Raw genomic sequence first — 18,849 nt, forward strand, 5'->3', positions numbered from 1 at the left:
AGCCCCGGCTGTTGTTACAGTAGTGTAAGCTGTCACAGAGGCTCCAAGGGGAAAAAACCCCCAAAACTACCCACAAACTGTAAAAAGTCACTACATTATCACTTCCCAAAGTGATGAAATGCAGGCCCCACCAGAGCTACAGGCAAGGTCCAAGAGTCCCTGGTGGTGTCTCTTCTCATAAGGCAGTGTAGTTGGAGATTTCAGCAGAAAGTCACTGACCCCCTTCTCATTCTTTCTGCTGCCAGGTCACAGGCAGAGACCTCAAAGGTGTCCTTCCCTGCCTGGTCCCTGCCTCCTCAGAGGTACACCACAAACATTTTGGAGATGCACAACTGAAGAAAGGACCTCAAGGGGTTACATTGTTCATGTTCCTGGCTTCCCACCCAGGTTCAGTGGCTTCACTAAATAATCTCCATTCTGGCCGAGCCCTGTCAAGGGGTTTAACGCCCCTGGATCAAACCTCACTGCAAGAACCAGGACACGGGCACAAGACACAAAAATTACCTTCCTGAGGTAGATGGGGAGATCTCAAAAGCCGGCTGGGAGTCAGTTACACACTGGTTCAGTGCCCCTGGGAATGGGCAGGGGAGTGCCCCACACATCCCCAGGGCTCCCAGCCATGACAACCAACCTTATTTTGCAGTCAAAACATCACTCTGCCTTATCACTTCTCGTGTTTGAGAGAAGACGCAGTAGCTGCACCCAGAGAATCCCAGCACATAAAGCACCAAGCCCCCATGGGGAAGTTCACATTAGCAAAGCTGCAGCAGCCACTGCAAAGCTGGTAGCTCCTAGGGCATCACCACTGCCAAGTAAAATCCTGTTGGAGTTGCCGAGGCAACTAGAGGAAAGGCATGTAAACAATTTGCAATTAATGCATAAAGATGCCCATGCAGGTGTTGTGTTCTCAAGAAAAGACCAAGCAGGTTTGCTAGCAGCGAATTCCCTGTGTTGTATGAGGTAGTGTCATCCATCAACACTAGGAAATAAACAAGCCAGACTCCAGGAAAAGTTCACCTGAAGTTGAATTTCATTGTACAAAGGCTTCTATACAATGTGTCCAGGACAATGCCAGCTGTCATAGACATTTCATAATATAAAAGGACTACCTATTAACGTGAGGTCTGTTGCCTTTTCTATTGCCAGGAAAAGGTTAGAATTCCTTTCAAAAAATTATGTTCTTGTAAACACAACCATACACAGTGACATACACAGCGTTGGCACTTCAAGTGCAAGCCAATTTAGAAAATGTATACAGTTGTGATGTGCAGATGGACCTTATTATTATATATATATCTATAAAATGTACTTTTTTGTTATCTGAAGTGTCCCTCAAGCTAAGACTGAACACACAGAAGTACCTTGCTTTCTCCCTTATTATGATGCCCCGTAAGGGAAAGCCTTGGTTACAATTTCACCCAAGTCATGTATGCAGGAATGAACTCCTCCAGTGCTAGCTCTCTGCTCAAGATGACTGCTGACTCCACCAGCAGAAACAGTGGCCCTTACAAGTTTTTCTGTTAAGACACTCATATTCACAGCAAAAGGGATGTTTTGCAAATCCAGCTGGACACCTAGAAACAAGTTCTCAGAAGCCACTGGCACATAACAGTACAATAAAGCTTGGGCTCCCTGTGCAACAACAGGTCTACTCCTACCCTCAGCTATGTTATTTCTGCAGGTCCTTCAGCAGCAGGAGGCAACGGCATCTTCTTTTTGTCACTGCTCAGTGACATGACTGAATAGGCACAAAGGAAGAATTTTTGCTAGACATGGATGTGTGTGAGAGCTCTAACAGGCAAAGGGGTTCTGTGTTTATTTGAAGATGTTCATTTGTGGTCACTCAGAGGGTTTGGCCATGAGCATGAAAGCTCACAACAAAATGCATGAAGAGCTAAGAGGTAGTGAATGCCAAACCATCTGTGCATCACATCAAAGAATGCTATTAAGAACCTGTCCCAAAAAGTTCTTTTCCTGACCTAGAGAGGAGAGCAGATTTACAGATCTGTTACTTAGGATGACAGCTTTATTTGGTACTCTTTGTGGCAGCAGTAAGACTACAATGAAAGATACTATTTCTCAGGGACTAAACTCCCATCAATGGCAAAGGGAGTAAACTTGTACCTATGTGCCCATCCCTTCTTACTGTAAATATTTTCCAATTTAGGGAAAAAAGTTTATGTATTTCAGTGTTTCTAATTGTTCTGTCAAGAGGTATAAGTAGCTCTGAGGTTGTAATACCTTCCTCCCGTGCCAACATCTGTTGGTCATTGTCTGTTTCATACAATCTCAGTGCTAGTGAAACAAGGGAAGTGAAGGTGCCGATCACACGGGCAAAGTCCAGGTGAGGACAAGAAACACTGAAGTCCCAGTCCTTAATTTTGGATGCATCATTTAAAGTAACAACTCCCTCTTTTCTAGGGCACTTAGCAGAGCCCCTGCCACAACAACCAATACTGGTACTCTAGTCACAGTGACTAGACCATCAAGAGCATAATTTAATCAGAGCATCTTTCTGTTATACATCAGAACTAAATTGTAAAAGAAAATCATAAAAGCAAAAAAGATGGTAACCATAATTTCTGGTAAAATGATTGCCCTGCTGCTTCTAGCTTTATCCTCTTTCTCTGTCGTTTCCCTTAGCTGAGGGAATTTCTGCTGTGCGGTCTTAGGAGGCTGCACATCATTCTGGGATTGCAAGAACTGCTATCAGTAACCTGCCACAACACAATTAAAACCTCGATTGAAATGAACAATAAATAAAGAGAAAGACAAACAGGTTTTAAATATAGGTTTCCATTAAAAGCATTACAAAGACAACTTCTCTCATTTTGAAGACAAAGAAAAAATCCACTTCTACTATAAAAGAAAAAAAAAATTTAAAATTGCCCCTTTACAAGTAACTTTAATTAGGAAAGGTGCAGGGAGGGGAAGGAGAGAGAACTTGGAGAACTAGCAAGTGTTCAGAAGGCAGGTGCCCTCCATCTTGGTCATTTTGCAATTGCACCTTCTCACACAGTCAGGTCAAAGAGCCAGAGTCCTCACATGGAGGATTTCACCACCTGCTCATATGGGGGAGGTGGTGTGTTGCAATAGGAAGGTGGGGGTGGGTAAACCGGGTTTCCTTGTGGGGAATTGGGCTGGACGTGGAAAGCCATAGCCATGGGATTCATCACAGGTCCACCTGGATCTGTGTAATACGGCACTCCAGCTTGTTGTGACCCTGAAAGAAAGAAAAGGAGAGAAAAGGTATCAGCAACAGGAGAGTCACCAGGTTCTGCTCTCCCAGGGCCTGTGCTCTGCATACTCAGACAAGGTTTTCCAGTGTTCATCAGAGCAAAGACAAGGAGTTATCTTTCTCTCAGAGAAAAAACCCAGGCTGGCAGGACTGCATTCACCTCTTCAGATACTACCAGTAAGTGTCCGTTTTGCATCCAATGGAAATCACTTAGTGAAACTAAGGGCACCACTGCCCCAAGCATCTACCATTTGAAAGGGAAAGCAGTGAGCCCTGTCCAGTTGCTCTGACAGAAAAGCTTTTCTGTCTGCAGAGAGGAGAGGTGTAGGACTCCAGATGGACAAAGGAGCCTCTACTGTGGCCCTGACTCAGGTGTCAAGTATTACAAAAGGTCTTCAGAGATTATTTTGTGGTGTCCTGGATCTGCTGATAAGCCAGAGTGAAGCTTAGATGGATCATTTCCCTCCTAGGCACAATACAGTTTAGAGGTGAACCTGCATGAAGCAAAGAGCCAAGCTGTAGTCAGTTACTGCTGGCTAACACAATGGGACAAGACTGCTTTGCATAGATTCAATTTAGGAAGTGACATTGGAGCCTGCAGGGACAAGGAAAGGAAATGTATGGCCAAACACAAAATTCCTTGGCTATGACACATAAGGAGTAACAGAGATTGCTGCCATAAGAACAAAGCTGGTGTGTAACCCTCCTCAGGCATCACATCGGGTGGTGAAGATGACTTAATGCAACTGAAGTCACAGACTATCTCAAGATGTAAGTTAAGTCTTTTTCTCGCTGTTTAAATAAAGGTGGACTGGGAAAAAAGTCACGGCTGAGCAACAGGTTTGCTTCTTTTGGTGCCAGTCTGTGTTTCCTAGAATGACACAGCTTCTAAGGGGCTTTCCCCTTCCATTCTCCCAGTCAGGCTGTCAGAAAGGCATTCCCAGGAGATGCTGGTGGAATGGGAGATGATGTTGCTGCTATCTCTGCAGGGAAGGAGGGACACAGGCAGTGAGCCACATTTTGACGGCTCCATCTCAACAGTGAATTGGCTACTGGTACCAAACCTAGAAGAGTAACTAGTGGAAAATGGGAACTTGCTTAACTACTTATTCTCATTGCTTTGTTGTTAAATATTTCTAGAATAGTAGAAAAACTAAAACTAAAAAATAAAATAAATTGTGAGGTTATCTCAGAGCCAAAAGCTTTTAAGTAACAGTAATAGTCTGGAAGCAGGTACCATAATCAGGTCATCAAAGAGCTTGTGCTTACTTTATATTTGCCCACAATTTATGTTCCATGAAGCATCATGAAAGTGCAAAACTGTGCTCTAAATTTAAACCAGGTGTTTATCAACCCACACAAAGACACTCCCTGTTTACGTAAAAGCAAGACTATTTTTCAGGCTTAAAAATCTTAGTCTAGTTGGATTGGCTCCCCCCAGCTAAAAAATACTCTCTGTTCAGACAAGGAGAAAAACAGATGCAGAATGGGGGCCCTAATAAAAACCTTAGGATTTAAACAAGGAAGGTGACTAAAGTGCCAGTTTGTGTCTGTAACGTCTTTTTAACCATTTAGGCCTAGGAGAGTTCCCAACTGGAACTAACTACCAGAGGGGAAGAAATTACAAACTTAGAAAGCAATTTTGCCAGAGGAGCCCTCACTAGGTAGGTTCTCCTGATGCTCAGTTATTACTAACCAGAGAAACGGCAACCAGACTAACAAGGGGAAAAAAGACCACTTTGTCACAGAAACACCGCAGCATGGAACGCTGAAGGCAAATCAAAAATACTTGCAAGATGGCTAGGTTGTGGAAGAAAATGCTAGGCTTTCCTTCACCTTCACCAGAAGTTACCAATTGTATTTAAAACTCATTCTTCCTGTGACTGTTGAATATGGACGCCTATCATTTTGTCTACACTGCAAAGGGAGAGCTTGCTAGCCTCTTCCATGCATGGACACACAACTGTAAAGGTTTTAGGACCCAAAACAGAACTGAAAGTTCTGTCATCCCGTGTGTTTCAAAACCACTTCTGTACCCTGCAGCTGAATTATGCTGTTGGAAAGTCTGAAGACATCACTCACAGCAGGAGGTGGCTGCATGTTTTAGTGCAGTGCTATCCCTTGTACAAATCGCACAGTTTCCAAAAACCAATGAAACAAAAGCTCAAAACCCACCCTTCTTTAGTGCTTTGGCCAAAGTAAGAAACCAGTGAAACTTGTATGAGCAGTCTCTGACCTGATGCAGTGCTGACTGGTTGTCGGGTGTAAGACACGTTAAAAGTAGGTTCTTCTACTAATGGAGGAGGGTACATCCGCCTTCGGATAAAGAAACCAGCTCCACAACAGAACAAAACTCCCATCATCAAAAGGAACCTAGGCAGAAAGAAGAGGGAAGTCAAAACCTGCACATTCAGGCAGCATTAAAATCAAGAGTGTTCACTGAGAATACATCAGCCTACAACTTCTAGCAGGGTTCCTTAAATAAGCTGCCTCTTGTGAGAAAGTCTGTCATTTGGGATAGCACACATGGAGCACTTATGGATATAATATGGACATCTTCAGTGATTAGTACTATTGTCAGTGTTCTCTGGCATGTAACCCAGAAGTAAAACACGCCTGAATTTTTCAGAAGTTCAGGTTTACACCCTGACCTTGGCCACTGAGATGCTAAACTAAAATTCCAACACTTTCAAACCGCACGTCTTGGATGCAGACTCCAGTCTTACAGCATCTAGGCTGCTCAGGATGTTTGTGAAGTAGAGAGAGGAATAATATTCTGCATTTGCCATTAAAAGAAGAATCTTAGATATTCTTAAATTAACTCAACATTTGAATTTCATCTCCCATGGGTACGGTAGCTGGCACTTAACCTCAAGCCAGAAGACTGAAGCATTCAGTACTGATGGCGACCACTCTGTGCTTCCTATATGGGATATTACATTCTCCATGAAAAAGACATAATTTAGCCACCATTCTCCTCCTCTCAGCATCTTTTCCAACTTAACTAAACTATCCTCATAATTTCCTTGCCCTGGTGTGGTGGAAACAGGAACATGCAGCAACGGCACATCAGATGTTGTTCTTCAGACAGTGGCTTTCACTGTATTTCCTGTATCAGTTATCAGACACCCCAGTGACTCACGCAAGCTCTCGTAAATAGGAATGGTTCTTCTGCCTGTAATTGCCGTCTTGTTTCATGGCCTATTACTGGAAGATAATGACAACTGTGCTTTTTTGGAAGGAAAGGAAGCTGGCCAGAGGCAAACCTACACACCATGCATATGTTCTCTGGAGAATTCTGAGAGGAAGAGTGTGGCCCAGCATGGCAGAAACAGTTATTTCATGCAAAGGCTCAAACTCTGTTCTTGCTTCTACATTAGAAATAAGAGCAGAAAGAGGTTCTTTTCCCTGAGCCAATATTAATACATTCCCCTTTGGCAGTGTTCCTGCAAAGGATTTTTTTTCTGAACAGAAAAACAGAGATTTACGACATAACCCCAGGGATTGAGATAGAGAGCTCTTCACTTATATCAGTAACGACTGTACACTGAAATCCCACAGTCAGCTTTGGGAAATCTCTGTATTATAGTATACATCAGGCTTCTGTTTTTCACTGTTTATTTGTTTCAGTTTTGAAGGCCTTTTTTTTAATCAGTCTTCAAATTCCACATTAAAATGCCTGAAATCAGGTTTTCTAGGAGAGTCTTTGCTTTCTCTCGACTGAAATGATACAGTTTAATTCACATGCTTTCTTAAATTCCACTCCAAAAGGAATTTACCTTATTTTTTCATTATGCATATAACAGTGATTAGTTTAAGCTTTATCCAGATTACTGAGCTACTGGTTTCACAAGCTCAGTATTTCTGCCTTCTTTTCCTTTGCTGTCATCCCCAGTGAAATCCTCATAGTCATAAATGTATTTATCTTCCTTTTTAATTGAAACCTAAATTCATCTAGCAAGAAGAATATATTAAACTCTGCCTAAAAGCACAATCCTGCTTATATGATCCACTTTTAAAACTAAGTGCCAAAAAAAAAAAAGAGAATGCTGCTGCTTGGTAATAGCTGGGGCAGACATAAAGAACTCAGCAATTCTGGATAAAAATGGAACTGCTGCTTGTACAAAGCAGCAGGATGCAGAAGCAGGAAAGGTCAGCTTGACATGATTAACCTCCTTTTTCAGTGTTTTCTTACTACATCAGGAGAATTTTATAGAAAAAAAACCCAAATCCATGCATTTCAATGTACACATATACCTTCCATACATATATTAAATATATATGTATACACCATATATATACATATACCATATACATACTTGCATCTACGGTACTTTAAAATACCATGGCTGGCAATATCCTGATTTAAGTCCAACCGACAAGATGAGGACAAACACAAAATTCCCAAATGCCCTAGACCTACCAAAAATACCATAGTCGCTGGATGGAGAGAGCTCTTACACAGCATCTTGAGCCACAACAATCCTCATAGGAGCGACATCTGCGGAGAAATAAAGAGATGGGGTGTTAGAGGAGTGGCTGTTGCTCAGATTAAAATGGCATCCCCAACCCTGACACCATTCACACCCCTCACCAAATACTTATTTTAAGAACAGAATACCCTTGGCTGGATAAAGCTGTCAATGACACAGCTCTATCCCTATTCAGGAACTTTCTCCATGTTATTGAAACTACCTTGCTATATACTTAATCTCAAACCACTCTCAAAAAGATCAAATATGGTGTTCAATTCTATATAAGAAAGGACAAGTTATAAAGAAAAGCAGTATCACTGTGTTTTCGTTCACAATAAATGAACACTGCAGACTCCCAACAGATGTTTGGATTTTTTATTCACTGGAATAGACAAGAACTGCCAGAACAAAACTGCCAGATCACCTTTTCTTTGAAATCAGCAGCTGCCAAGCAGAGAAACTACTGAGTGCAGAGAAAATGCCAACTGTACCATTATGTGCAAATTTTATGCCCTTTTTTTTCTTCTCAGAAGTTGCACTGGACTGCAACTGCCAACAGCTCCCATGATTAAAGCAGCCTTTCCTCTTAGAAAACCCCACACTTCAAATTAATATTTCGTATGCACAGAACATTTTTTTAAGGTATTACAGAACCAATCACTGTGAGCACGAGGTACTACTTCATGAAAAGCAAGCACATACATCAAGGGCAACCTCCAAACAATTCCTATGGGAACTCCTATTCTCACACCAATGAAGCCTACTAAGTAAGGAAAAGGTTAACCAGGTTAACACAGGATCGATGGTATGTTACAGACTTCGATGAAAATAAGCAGATTAGCATATCCACATACAGAAAGAAAGGTGGAGGTGACCACAACTGGATTGATCTTTTTAAGGCTGTTCACATCTTCTTGCAGAATGCACATATTTATTCAAGGATCTGATCTTGGACAGTTTGCTCAGCTGCATGACTGTGCTCCCATATTTGTATGCAGACTAAAACCATGTCAATTGAATAATGGTACAGACAATTACACATTTACATGCTCAATTAACAAGGCTTCACTCAGAAAATACATTGTCACATAGGCTTCAGCCTCTAACTGGGGCCAGAAGAGGCTGCTCTATGGATACATAATCAGTTGTTTTGCAAGTGAAAACAGTTACATACACTTCTGACAACAAATAAGTAGAAATTGCTCGGGCAATTTCTAGAGGATCTGACATGATCATCACAGCAAGGTTCATTAACAGACTCAGGCATCCAGTTTGAGACCTAGGCCAAGGAAGTTGCTCATGCCAAAACAGAAAACACCCATTTTGCTGTCACTGAATCTGAAATTGACCCATCTGCAATATTTCTTGTTTAAAGCTTCTCAAGAGCCTGAAAATTGCTCATACTCAAAGCTATCAAACCTCACATAACTACTAACAAGACTTAGCAAGTCAGCATTAACTTCAGTCCCCTTGGGACCAAGAAATTAATTATTTCTCCATGTTTTCACAATGGTTCAACCCAACAGGAGCTTTCAAGATGTATATTGAAGTCAAGGACAGATTCATGTTCCTTCCATAATGGGCTGGAAGCTGCTGCCTTCTGTTACACTGGTGCTCATGGTACCCCTTCGCTATACAGCATGCTTTGGTTGGGGCACTTTATCCATGGTGATGGATACTTGCCCCCATTCCCTGATGCTGCACAGCAAGGATTTTGTTGGGCCAGAAAAGCAGAGAAGAAACAGAGCCCATAAATCTAGAAGTCTTTCTTGAGTCCATTAGGAGAAAAATAAAAAGAAGGATTTTAGGAATGTGAGCAATCTTTATCTCTGACTCCACACACTGGCTCTGTAAGTCCAGACACCTACATCTGACCACACACAGGATGGGGAGTGGAGGCACCCTTTCCCAGAGCCCCAAGAGTTTCATCTATAATAAAACTTAAACAGAGAGGTCACAGAGACTGCACACACACCTCTCCCAGGCCTACCCTTGCCTGGCTTATTTTGCACCTCTCTTCTCCAGTGCCAGAAGAGATGGGAGATGTCTATTTTAAAATATACAATTATGGTCATTGAATCCAAAATTAAAGGAGCATCTGTAGACAAATTAAGTACCTCAATCTATTTTTTATCTTTAAGTTATCCAGTCAGCACCATTTTTAAAGTCTCAACGGCTTAGCTTTTATTCCTGCAAAAGAAGGCTAAAGCACCAGCTGGAAGGCAGAATGGTTACACTTCTGAATATATATGAAGCTCCTGAGACCACTGACTGACAAACAAACAGGCCATCAAAGAGAAGTTTCAGGTGGCTGAATTTTCAAATGGTTGAAAAAAATGATGCAAAGGATGGAGGAGTCTCTCATCCTGGCTCAACTTCCTGGCAGCCAGTAAGCTTTCTGAGCCAGCTCATCCTAGGCTGAGCACTGCATTTGCTGGGTGGATCTGTGAAAGTAAACCAGGACCACAATCCTCACAACCCTTTGAGATCTGACACTGGTAACTTTATCACTTTTTACCCATAAAACCAAACCGAATGCTTTATTCTGTGTGCCTGTGAGAATGGACACATGTATCCATATGCAGGAGCCTGGAATCAAGGATGATGCCAACCTGCTGTTTGTACTCTCCACCACTTTGACAGCAGCACCAAAAAGGACTGGAAGAGCAAACATTCCATTTGCTGATACTGCCATCAGGCTACAGCAAAAGCTCTGCTGATCTCTTGTTCTTGATTCAATGCACTGTGGAAAAAAAACTCCTGACAACATCAATCCCAATTACATGACAATTAACTTACAAAAGCCGTATTTATTAGCTAGCAAAAGGCAACAACAAAATCGGCTTATTAATGGAGTAACATGTAAGCTTAAGTATAATCAGTCTTTGATGTGCTATCTCTCACTGCCTGACAGCAAATCACAGCAGAATTAAGACCTTGGTTCATTAAACAAAACTCCATAATTAAGCACATGCACATATATTTATTTAATTGGTAGGCATTTTCTTTAAATTGAACCCATGCTTTGGCTTGGCTTTACAATGAAGCACCAGCATGCCCAATGCCAGCTGAAGCAGAATGAGCCTTACTACCAATCAGAACTGGACTGAACACATTTCTAGAAGACTTTTCTAAAGTCAATTTCCGTTTCACAGACCAGTGATGATTCCAAGAACTGCATTTCCCTAGGGCACTGTTCATTTCATTGATCAAAAGTTCACCTATGACACAGGATAAGACATAATTAGTTGCTTTGCTAATCTGCAACTTCACCAAGAATACAGTCTCTCTTTCAAAAACTGTCTGCAATGGGATTCATGATTTAGAAGGTATATCTTTTCATTCATAATTCATTGGAATGAAAAGACTGTATGTGCATGTCCAGTGTCTTGAACAGCTGGCATACCAAGGAACTGCTGTGTCACAGATCAAAGTTACACAGCATGTCAGGCCACAGGGACAAGGTTTTTCTCTGGGTTCACACTTAAATCATGGCACTGAACTTCCTTCCTTTATGGACAAGCAAAGCATAGAGTTTCACATAAAGGTATATGGTATGACCCAAACCTTACAAACCAACTCTTTAGTTGCATGTGTTCTGTGGATAATAGCTGCTCAATGAAATGGTCCAATAGCTCTTCTCCAACTGTACCTGCATCTACACAGTTGAACACATCTGTTCCTAGTAGAGGTGCTGCAGCAAAGAGCTGCATTCCCTACCATCACCACATGTTTGAAATGGAGGCTGTATTATTCTTAGTTTTTTTCTCTCGATATTTTGCATCCTATGGGCCAAAACATGATTTAACATTTAAGATACTTGATTAGTAATGTATTTTGGAAGAGTGAAACAAAACATAAATTGTCAATCCACATGTAGTGGCAAAAACCCTATGTAGACACAGAGACAGAGGATGAGTGAGCAAAATAAAACCACAACCCCACATCAACAACCAGAGAGAGTAAACTGCATCATGTCTAACCTCATCTTGTTCTGAAGACAAGCCATGAAACAAGACATGAATTCCAAAAAAGGTTGCATACCAGTCACAGGTTAAATGATTGCTGCACATACCTGTAAATTCTGTGATACAAACTGGGATTCACTGAAACACAAGAAGCACTGGCAGTCTTGGAGTGAGAGGCAAGAAAACTAAAGGGAGTCAGGGGACTGTGTAAATATAAAAACAGCAGCAGACCAAAGCTAAGAACATAAAGGAAACATTTTGGGGGGTTGTAGTAACATTAGATGAAGTTGATAGTATATATAGGGTTAAAATTAAAATGATTTCTGCAGCTGCAAAGCTGGGGAATAGAACCTCAGGTTCACTGCAACCAGGATGTTGTTTTCATGCTATTGTTTTAACCAAATCAAGTATAACTTTGCCTGGGTAATCAGGGGAGAGGGAGGATTAGAACGATCTGTACTTAGGCCTATGTATCTTAGAAATAAAGCTATTCTCTACTAGGTCGGGTGAAACTGTACCTAATCATCATATGATAGATGATATAATTGTAACGATTGTTGGTAGCTGAATGTGGTTATTACCTTAAACAGAATTGTGAGAATCACAAGGGAAGATATTTACCAAAATTCATTCTTGGGTGTATACAATAGAACAATGGGGGGCTTAATGATTAACATAGAGTTGTATAACGAAAGGGATAAGACTGTACACCTTCTGAGCCCTCGTTGGAGTTGGATTTGGGTGTGTACCCTGACTCCCAGAGCTCTTCAACAAAGCACTGCATATAATCATTCCATGATTACGGGTTTTCTACGCTAACAAAGTTAAGAAATGCCAGATGTGGCCCTAATATTGGCACAGGCAAAAGACCAGAAGGAGTCCTCATAAGAACTGTAAGGGAAGAACTGCTGCGGCTGCGTCATCTGCAGGCTGATTGATTCAATGTTGAGCCCTCAAGGTCAGAAGGTTCAGGTCTAATCCCATGGAACAGATGACAGCAGACAACTGAAGTGTGCATATATGCATTTACTTGTTCTAGGACAAAAAAAGTTTTAGAAATTAAATAATCTAATCTGCTTGCAACTCAGCTGCCAGGATACAGTGTTGCTGAATAGAGAAAAGAACAAACAAGCCCTGAAACAAAAAGCAAAAGCAGGCAATCACCACAAACAGACTGGCAGAAACAATTATGATGAAGCTCTGAGTCATGGTTGTGCTATCAATTAGGAGTGATGTCACTGAGGTACACTGCCACAAGACCTGGACCTGACAGACAAAAAAATGGGGAAGATCAACTGAAGATGTATCACATAATTGAGAAAGGGCTATTTTTCTACCAAGTTTTCTTAAACTTTTATTCATTTCAGACATTCTCTAAGTGCATTTCCATCTTTCCATAAAAAGCAGTCTTCAAAGCAAAGCCATTGCCTGTACTGCTGTCTAAGGAAAGACACAGACTATTGGCTGCAGACATGGGGAAGACCACCACACAATGGAGAGGTTATCCCAAGGAATTCGTTTTGCTACAGGTGCCCACAAAACATGGAAATCAAAAGAGAGAGTAACTCTGCGCAAAGGAGTCCCACCTAAGTAACTATTTTTGAGTCCCAAAGCAGTTTAATCTCTCTCCAGAAAGATGCTGCAACACACAGGCCACATCCTTCCACTGGCATTCACTCAAGTGCCTGAGGAGCAGTGAGACAGGCAAGGTCTTTGGCTGGTGGAGCAGAGTCCTATGGAACACAAGCATTCCGGCCTTGGTCTTAGCGTTGTTTGTGTCTCCTTGGCCCAATTTTCAGCATACACAATTCCACTACAGTCACCTGCAGTTACAGGTTCTCAGCACCCAAAAGCATTTATCTTCTTATAAACGGCAAAGGTGATCTCTCAGTATATACAATAACAGTGTCTTGTAAAACAGGTCTGATAAGTATGAATAGATAAGTTTATTATAATAAATACAGCTGCTTTATAGATGAATGGAACTGTGCCCTCAGTGCACATCTGTACTTAAGAGTAAAATCACAGCTACTGGTACCAAGGAGAGCACTAGAGAGATAGTTATCCATGGCCTTGGTAAATCACACAGCCCTTAACGATGTAAGAAAACGTACAACAAAAAAAAAAAAAAAGAAAAAGGGCTGTCAGGTATTTTTTTTTCTACAGAGTAGAAACAACTGAGACATAAACAATATTTGCTCAGATTAGAATTCTGTCTGCTTTAACACAATAAAATCTCGTACAAGACAAGGTACTTGGCTCCTGTCCTTCACACAGGCATGAATAACAAGAGCAGACAACAGCTGAAAAAGGGCTTATTTCTCAATTACTCTTTAGGTGAAGAGCCTATAAACACCATCTCTGTGCAAGAACTCAGCAGAATACAGCAAATCCTCCCTCACTTCTGATGGGATGAGAAGTATTTGCTCAGGTGCTCCTATCAAAGCAATCCTTCTCATCACCTTCTGCTTCCCAAAGGTTTATCATAACCCCAGCCCTCTCTTCCCAGATCCCAAGAAGAAAGCCACCCTACAGAGGAACTCTTTTTGTTGTCTGTAAAGTACCACTACATGGCTTTCTGGCCATCACATACCCATCTAGAAATTTTTTCTGTTCCCCTTGTGGCAGAACCTCACAGTGGCTTTGGCAGTATATGGAGCCTTAAACAGCCATTTTTCAGCCCAGGCTACAGGCTTCTCTTTCACAGAACAAAGTGGAGAAACAGCATTCCTTAAGGCTCTGACAAGAGTAAGCCATAGATAACGCCTATGTCAAGTCTGAATTTTCCGGAGGTGGAATTGTAAATTTCTCATATCAACAGGGACAAGGACTTCATCAGTCAATCATCAGGCCCCTTATTAAACAGATGCTTAGTTCTTTGAATCTCAAGCTGCTCCCAGTAGGCAGGCAGTCCTACTGCATCTCATCCCTGTTTTGGGAAATCATAAGCAGACTGCTGGCAGGGGACAATGGGTATCCAGGAATTTGCTGTCTGCCTCAATTTAAGACACTAATGCCAGTAAACCATTTTTTCCTGCACCAAGCCACTGCATGATCAAATGCAGAGAAGGACTGGGTAGTAATGGCCAATGTTAAGTGCCATCAAGTCTTTAATTCAGGGTCTCCCTACTTACAAAGGGTTAGAACTTCAAGATTACTTAGGTGTCAGATGCACTTTGACACTGTCCACTGAAGCTCAAACCAGGTGCAAACCTTCCTGTCCAGACTATTGACAGGAAGCCAGAAGAAACTGATGCTCAGCCTTGCCTTAGGGTTCTTCCCTGGGACATGGAAGAATTAAGACCTGATGAGTATTTCAAATCAAACACCCTCTCCACAGGAAAAAGTGAGGCTCACACATGGTAAGTCACAACTGTGGTTATCACATCCTCTGGAAATGAGAAGGGGATGCGGCTGGGTTCTCTGCTCCACCTCAGCCAGGGGAGGATCTGGTCTCAGAGGAGTACCCCAATAGAAGACAGAGGATGCCCTCTTTTCCTCTTTCCTCACCTTTCTCAGAATTAGCTGCCTATACCTGGTCAGCCTCTAACTCCAAAATCATTCAGAACTTTAAATCTGAAATTAGGTCCATGACCTGTTTGATGGACGGTGAAAGCTGAGGTATTAAACCCCTCTCCAGGACCTATTCCTATCAAGTTGAGCTGGGTGTTAATTTGGCAGCCTAACTGACCTCAGACTGCCTTATGAAACTGACCCCTTGAAGGAAATTCCAGTTTGTGGCAAGGCACCTACCTGCTGGGTAACTCCAGTCTCTTATTTGGAGCAAGGAGTAAGCCACCTGAACAGCACTGACTTTTGAAGCTAGTTGTGACATTTGGCATTGTTATTGTTTAAGGCCACACAGGACTGAGCAATGGTGGTGGTTTTCTGTTGCCTTTTATACAGACGGTCTGATAATTACTGCCGTCTTCCTTCAGGACACAAACCATGCACTTACATTCCTGAACTGAACTACATCTGCAACCAGGCCCCTCCTGTGGCTGCTCACTGCAAAAGTGGTGGCACTGGAGTGAATCCAGGTCTCTGTTTCTGTACAGTGCCAGCTATTTAAGGCACCTGGAAGCACGCAAAAACTATTACACTGCCTCCCCTCTCTCTCCTCACTGCTGGCTTCAAATCAAATGGAAGGATAAATCAGCAGCTATATTACTGCCCTAAGCACCTACCTGCTGACACTTCATGCAGCTGTAATTGCAATGGAAAGCTAAGTGTACCATCAGGAAAGCCAACTTAATTAACAGCGGTAAAGATAACAGGATGTGGAGCACAGACAATAGCCACCATCATGCAACACACCCAGGGTCTGGTTTGGGGTGGTTTCCCAGCTTCTTGTACATACGTTGATGGAAGAAGTGCCCTCTGAGATATCTGAGTAACAGCAAGAGAAAACCACTTTTTTAATGTTTTCATCTGGGACATTTTGAAGGTTCTTGATAATGCACAGAATTATTACAGACCGATCACAAAGAATACAAGGATTCACATTCAAAACTCAGATGAATATGGCTGTGTGATAAATGCTGCAAAACTTAATTAGCAAAGAGAAGCATCTGGAAATGAGCAAAAAATTTATTTCAAAACCCGAGAAAAACCACAAACTTTATATACTCCTCATTCTTTTCTACTATAAGAAAAATCAATTACTCTTCCCATGCAGGGCGGGAACGTGTTTTAAACATGAAGAATATTAGGAAATATTCATTTTCTGGGTTTCCATTAGTGTTCTTATACTAATTCTAAATGAAAAATTAAACAGATTATATCAAAACAAATGTGTACATGTGCAGTTGCCGGCTATATGCAGTAAACTGGTTTCTATGGCAGAAACATATTAGCCTAAAAATACATCACTTTCACCTGCTTTCAACATTAATCTAGGTCCTGCTTTGGCTAAGAATTAGAAGACACTACAAGATGCCAGTCCTCTCTCTTCTGTTCTTCACATAATTACCAACAGCAATGATTAACACTTCCTTCCATAGAAAATGTCCATGTTTTTTTCTGGAGGTCTTTCACCTAGTAGCACACCTTTGAGAAGTCAAGACCTACTCAAGACAAGGAACCCAGCGCAGAACTCAGATGCAAATAGTCAGAATTTAGGAGGTAGAAGAATTTACATGCTGTCAAGGAGGCATTTAGAAATCATCACATATACAAGCAGGTGTGATGTTAGAAAAGCCAAACCTCACCTACAACTAGTAGCTGGAAGGGACACCAAGCCCAGCAAGAAGAGCTTCCACCACTACACTGCCAGTGGAAGCCATTTGTGGACAAACCAGAGAGTGGGAGATGTCATTTACCCCAGCTTCAGCACAGCTTTCCACACTGTCTCCCTCAACATTCTCGTAACAAAGTGCAGACCTTACAGTCTAGATAGGCAGCTAAATGGGTTAAAAAACAAAACAAAACAAACCCCCAGAAACACCATGGTGAAGGCTTGGAAGGTAGGGGATAATGGGACCTCTCCCTGTGAGTGAGTCCTTCACTGACCCAGTGACATCAGCCATGATATATCTATTGCTGTGGACACATGCCTACCACTGGTACTCAAAAACATTCCTACTGTTTTATAAATATGCCACGAAGCCTGGCAAGGAGAGGATTAGAACATGCATCTGGAATTTATCACCTCATTAAAAGCTCCAGTATGATGGTAGCTAACAACTGAAGGAAAAATAAACAGAAAAGACCTACAGGATTGATCAATCATACCAGGAAATATCCTTCACCCTGCAGTGAGAGAGACATTCACAATCATTCCAATCAAACTACTACTCATCAGTAAAACATAAGGCAGCCTTCCCTCTCCTATTCATTCCAAATTTAGAAGTGGAAAAACAACTGGAGTATCTTAAGTCCTGCTGGCATCTACCTACAGGGAAGGTGGTTTTGCAATCTCATGCATTCTCTATGCTACTATTCACATTATTGCCATGGAAGAAAAGTACCTTGACTGCTTCTTCTGCCAACCATCAGCACATCTAAGATAAGGCTGAGCTGGCTTACTTAGGTGAGAGTGGGATGAGAATCCTTGTAGAGCATCAGTCAAGTCTCTTGAGACAGCACTGAATTCTGAATCACTTTCTGTGCATCAACACAAGGAGACATATGATCTTATTATTCAAGCAAAGTCAGGAACAACTTGGCTCCCTGCTTTTCCAAAGGATAAGAAATAGACTCCAATGACTAATTCCTTTCTCTGCTTTATACTTACTTACTTATTTTATAGGTCATTTAAAAAAATTTGCTGAAGTAGGAGAGAAGTATCTAACTGACAACAGTCTCTAGTGACTCAGGCAACAAGGACATGGAGAAACAGTTGGATGGGTTAGGGAAGTAAGTTAAGAGCAGTCTTGGAAGTTGTCTGTATTAAGGACAGAAGACCAGCATATGTCTCTCAAATTCTTGATAAGCTTTCCATGTTCACTTCTGGTGTGAAATAAGCTGTATTTTACTCACATAGGAGAGGGCAAAAATATTGGAAGATTATCAATTCCTCGGTCTAGCCTTAAGAAATGGATTACATTTGGAAGAAACATGCTTGAATTAAACTAAAGCTTACTGCTGATATGTGAAGGATAGAACAATTATGTCCATTGGAAAAATTATTCAAAAAATACTAATACCATTAAATAATTAGACAGAAAGATGCATCGTTAGTTCTGGAACAGTGACCTCCAATCTTTGCCCTATCTGTTAAGACAGAAAGCATAACAGACAAGTTTTAAGAAGCTTTTGAACAATATCTCTAACAGATTCTTCTTTTTAAAATTTAATATACTGGAAGGCAGATTGAAATAAAAAAAAAAACTAAAAAACTAAAAAAAAAAACCCTTAAGCTCCAAAAGAGGAATTGCAAGTTTTACCCACCCAAATCTAGCTGAATTTCCAGAACACTTCTTTTGGCACACTGTTCCTGTGGCTTAGCAGACACATTCTTATCTGTCTTTGGAGGCTGAAGTAGAGCCTTTACAGGAAAGATTAACTCAGCTATCTTGCCTTTAAGCTTCCGATAAAAGCAAACCACCACTTTATATGACAGTCCACCAGATTTCTATTACTCCAGGTAATTTCAAGAGAGGCAGGCACCTTCTAGGAGGATGTGCCTACCCAGAAGTGGTAAGGCGTGTAGATGGGCCAGTTGAGG

General features: G+C 41.5%; 1 protein-coding gene across 3 annotated transcripts in view; it reads right to left on the reverse strand.

Annotated features, from left to right (window-relative positions):
• Positions 1–2,780: 2,780 nt before the first annotated feature.
• VOPP1 (VOPP1 WW domain binding protein) overlaps positions 2,781–18,849 on the reverse strand; it is a 62,474-nt gene continuing 46,405 nt past the window's right edge. Inside the window, exons 3-5 of one of the 3 annotated variants that reach the window (XM_066322718.1) lie at positions 7,662–7,739; positions 5,475–5,611; positions 2,781–3,223 (exon numbers count right to left, since the gene is read on the reverse strand). In XM_066322718.1, coding sequence (XP_066178815.1) covers positions 3,042–3,223; positions 5,475–5,611; positions 7,662–7,739 — 397 coding nt within the window. In that variant the 3' untranslated portion in view covers positions 2,781–3,041. The other 2 variants (XM_066322709.1, XM_066322728.1) reach the window with 2 other exon arrangements.

Source organism: Sylvia atricapilla, chromosome 1, assembly GCF_009819655.1.
Source record: "Sylvia atricapilla isolate bSylAtr1 chromosome 1, bSylAtr1.pri, whole genome shotgun sequence".
In the NCBI taxonomy this organism is placed as follows: Eukaryota; Metazoa; Chordata; class Aves; order Passeriformes; family Sylviidae; genus Sylvia; species Sylvia atricapilla.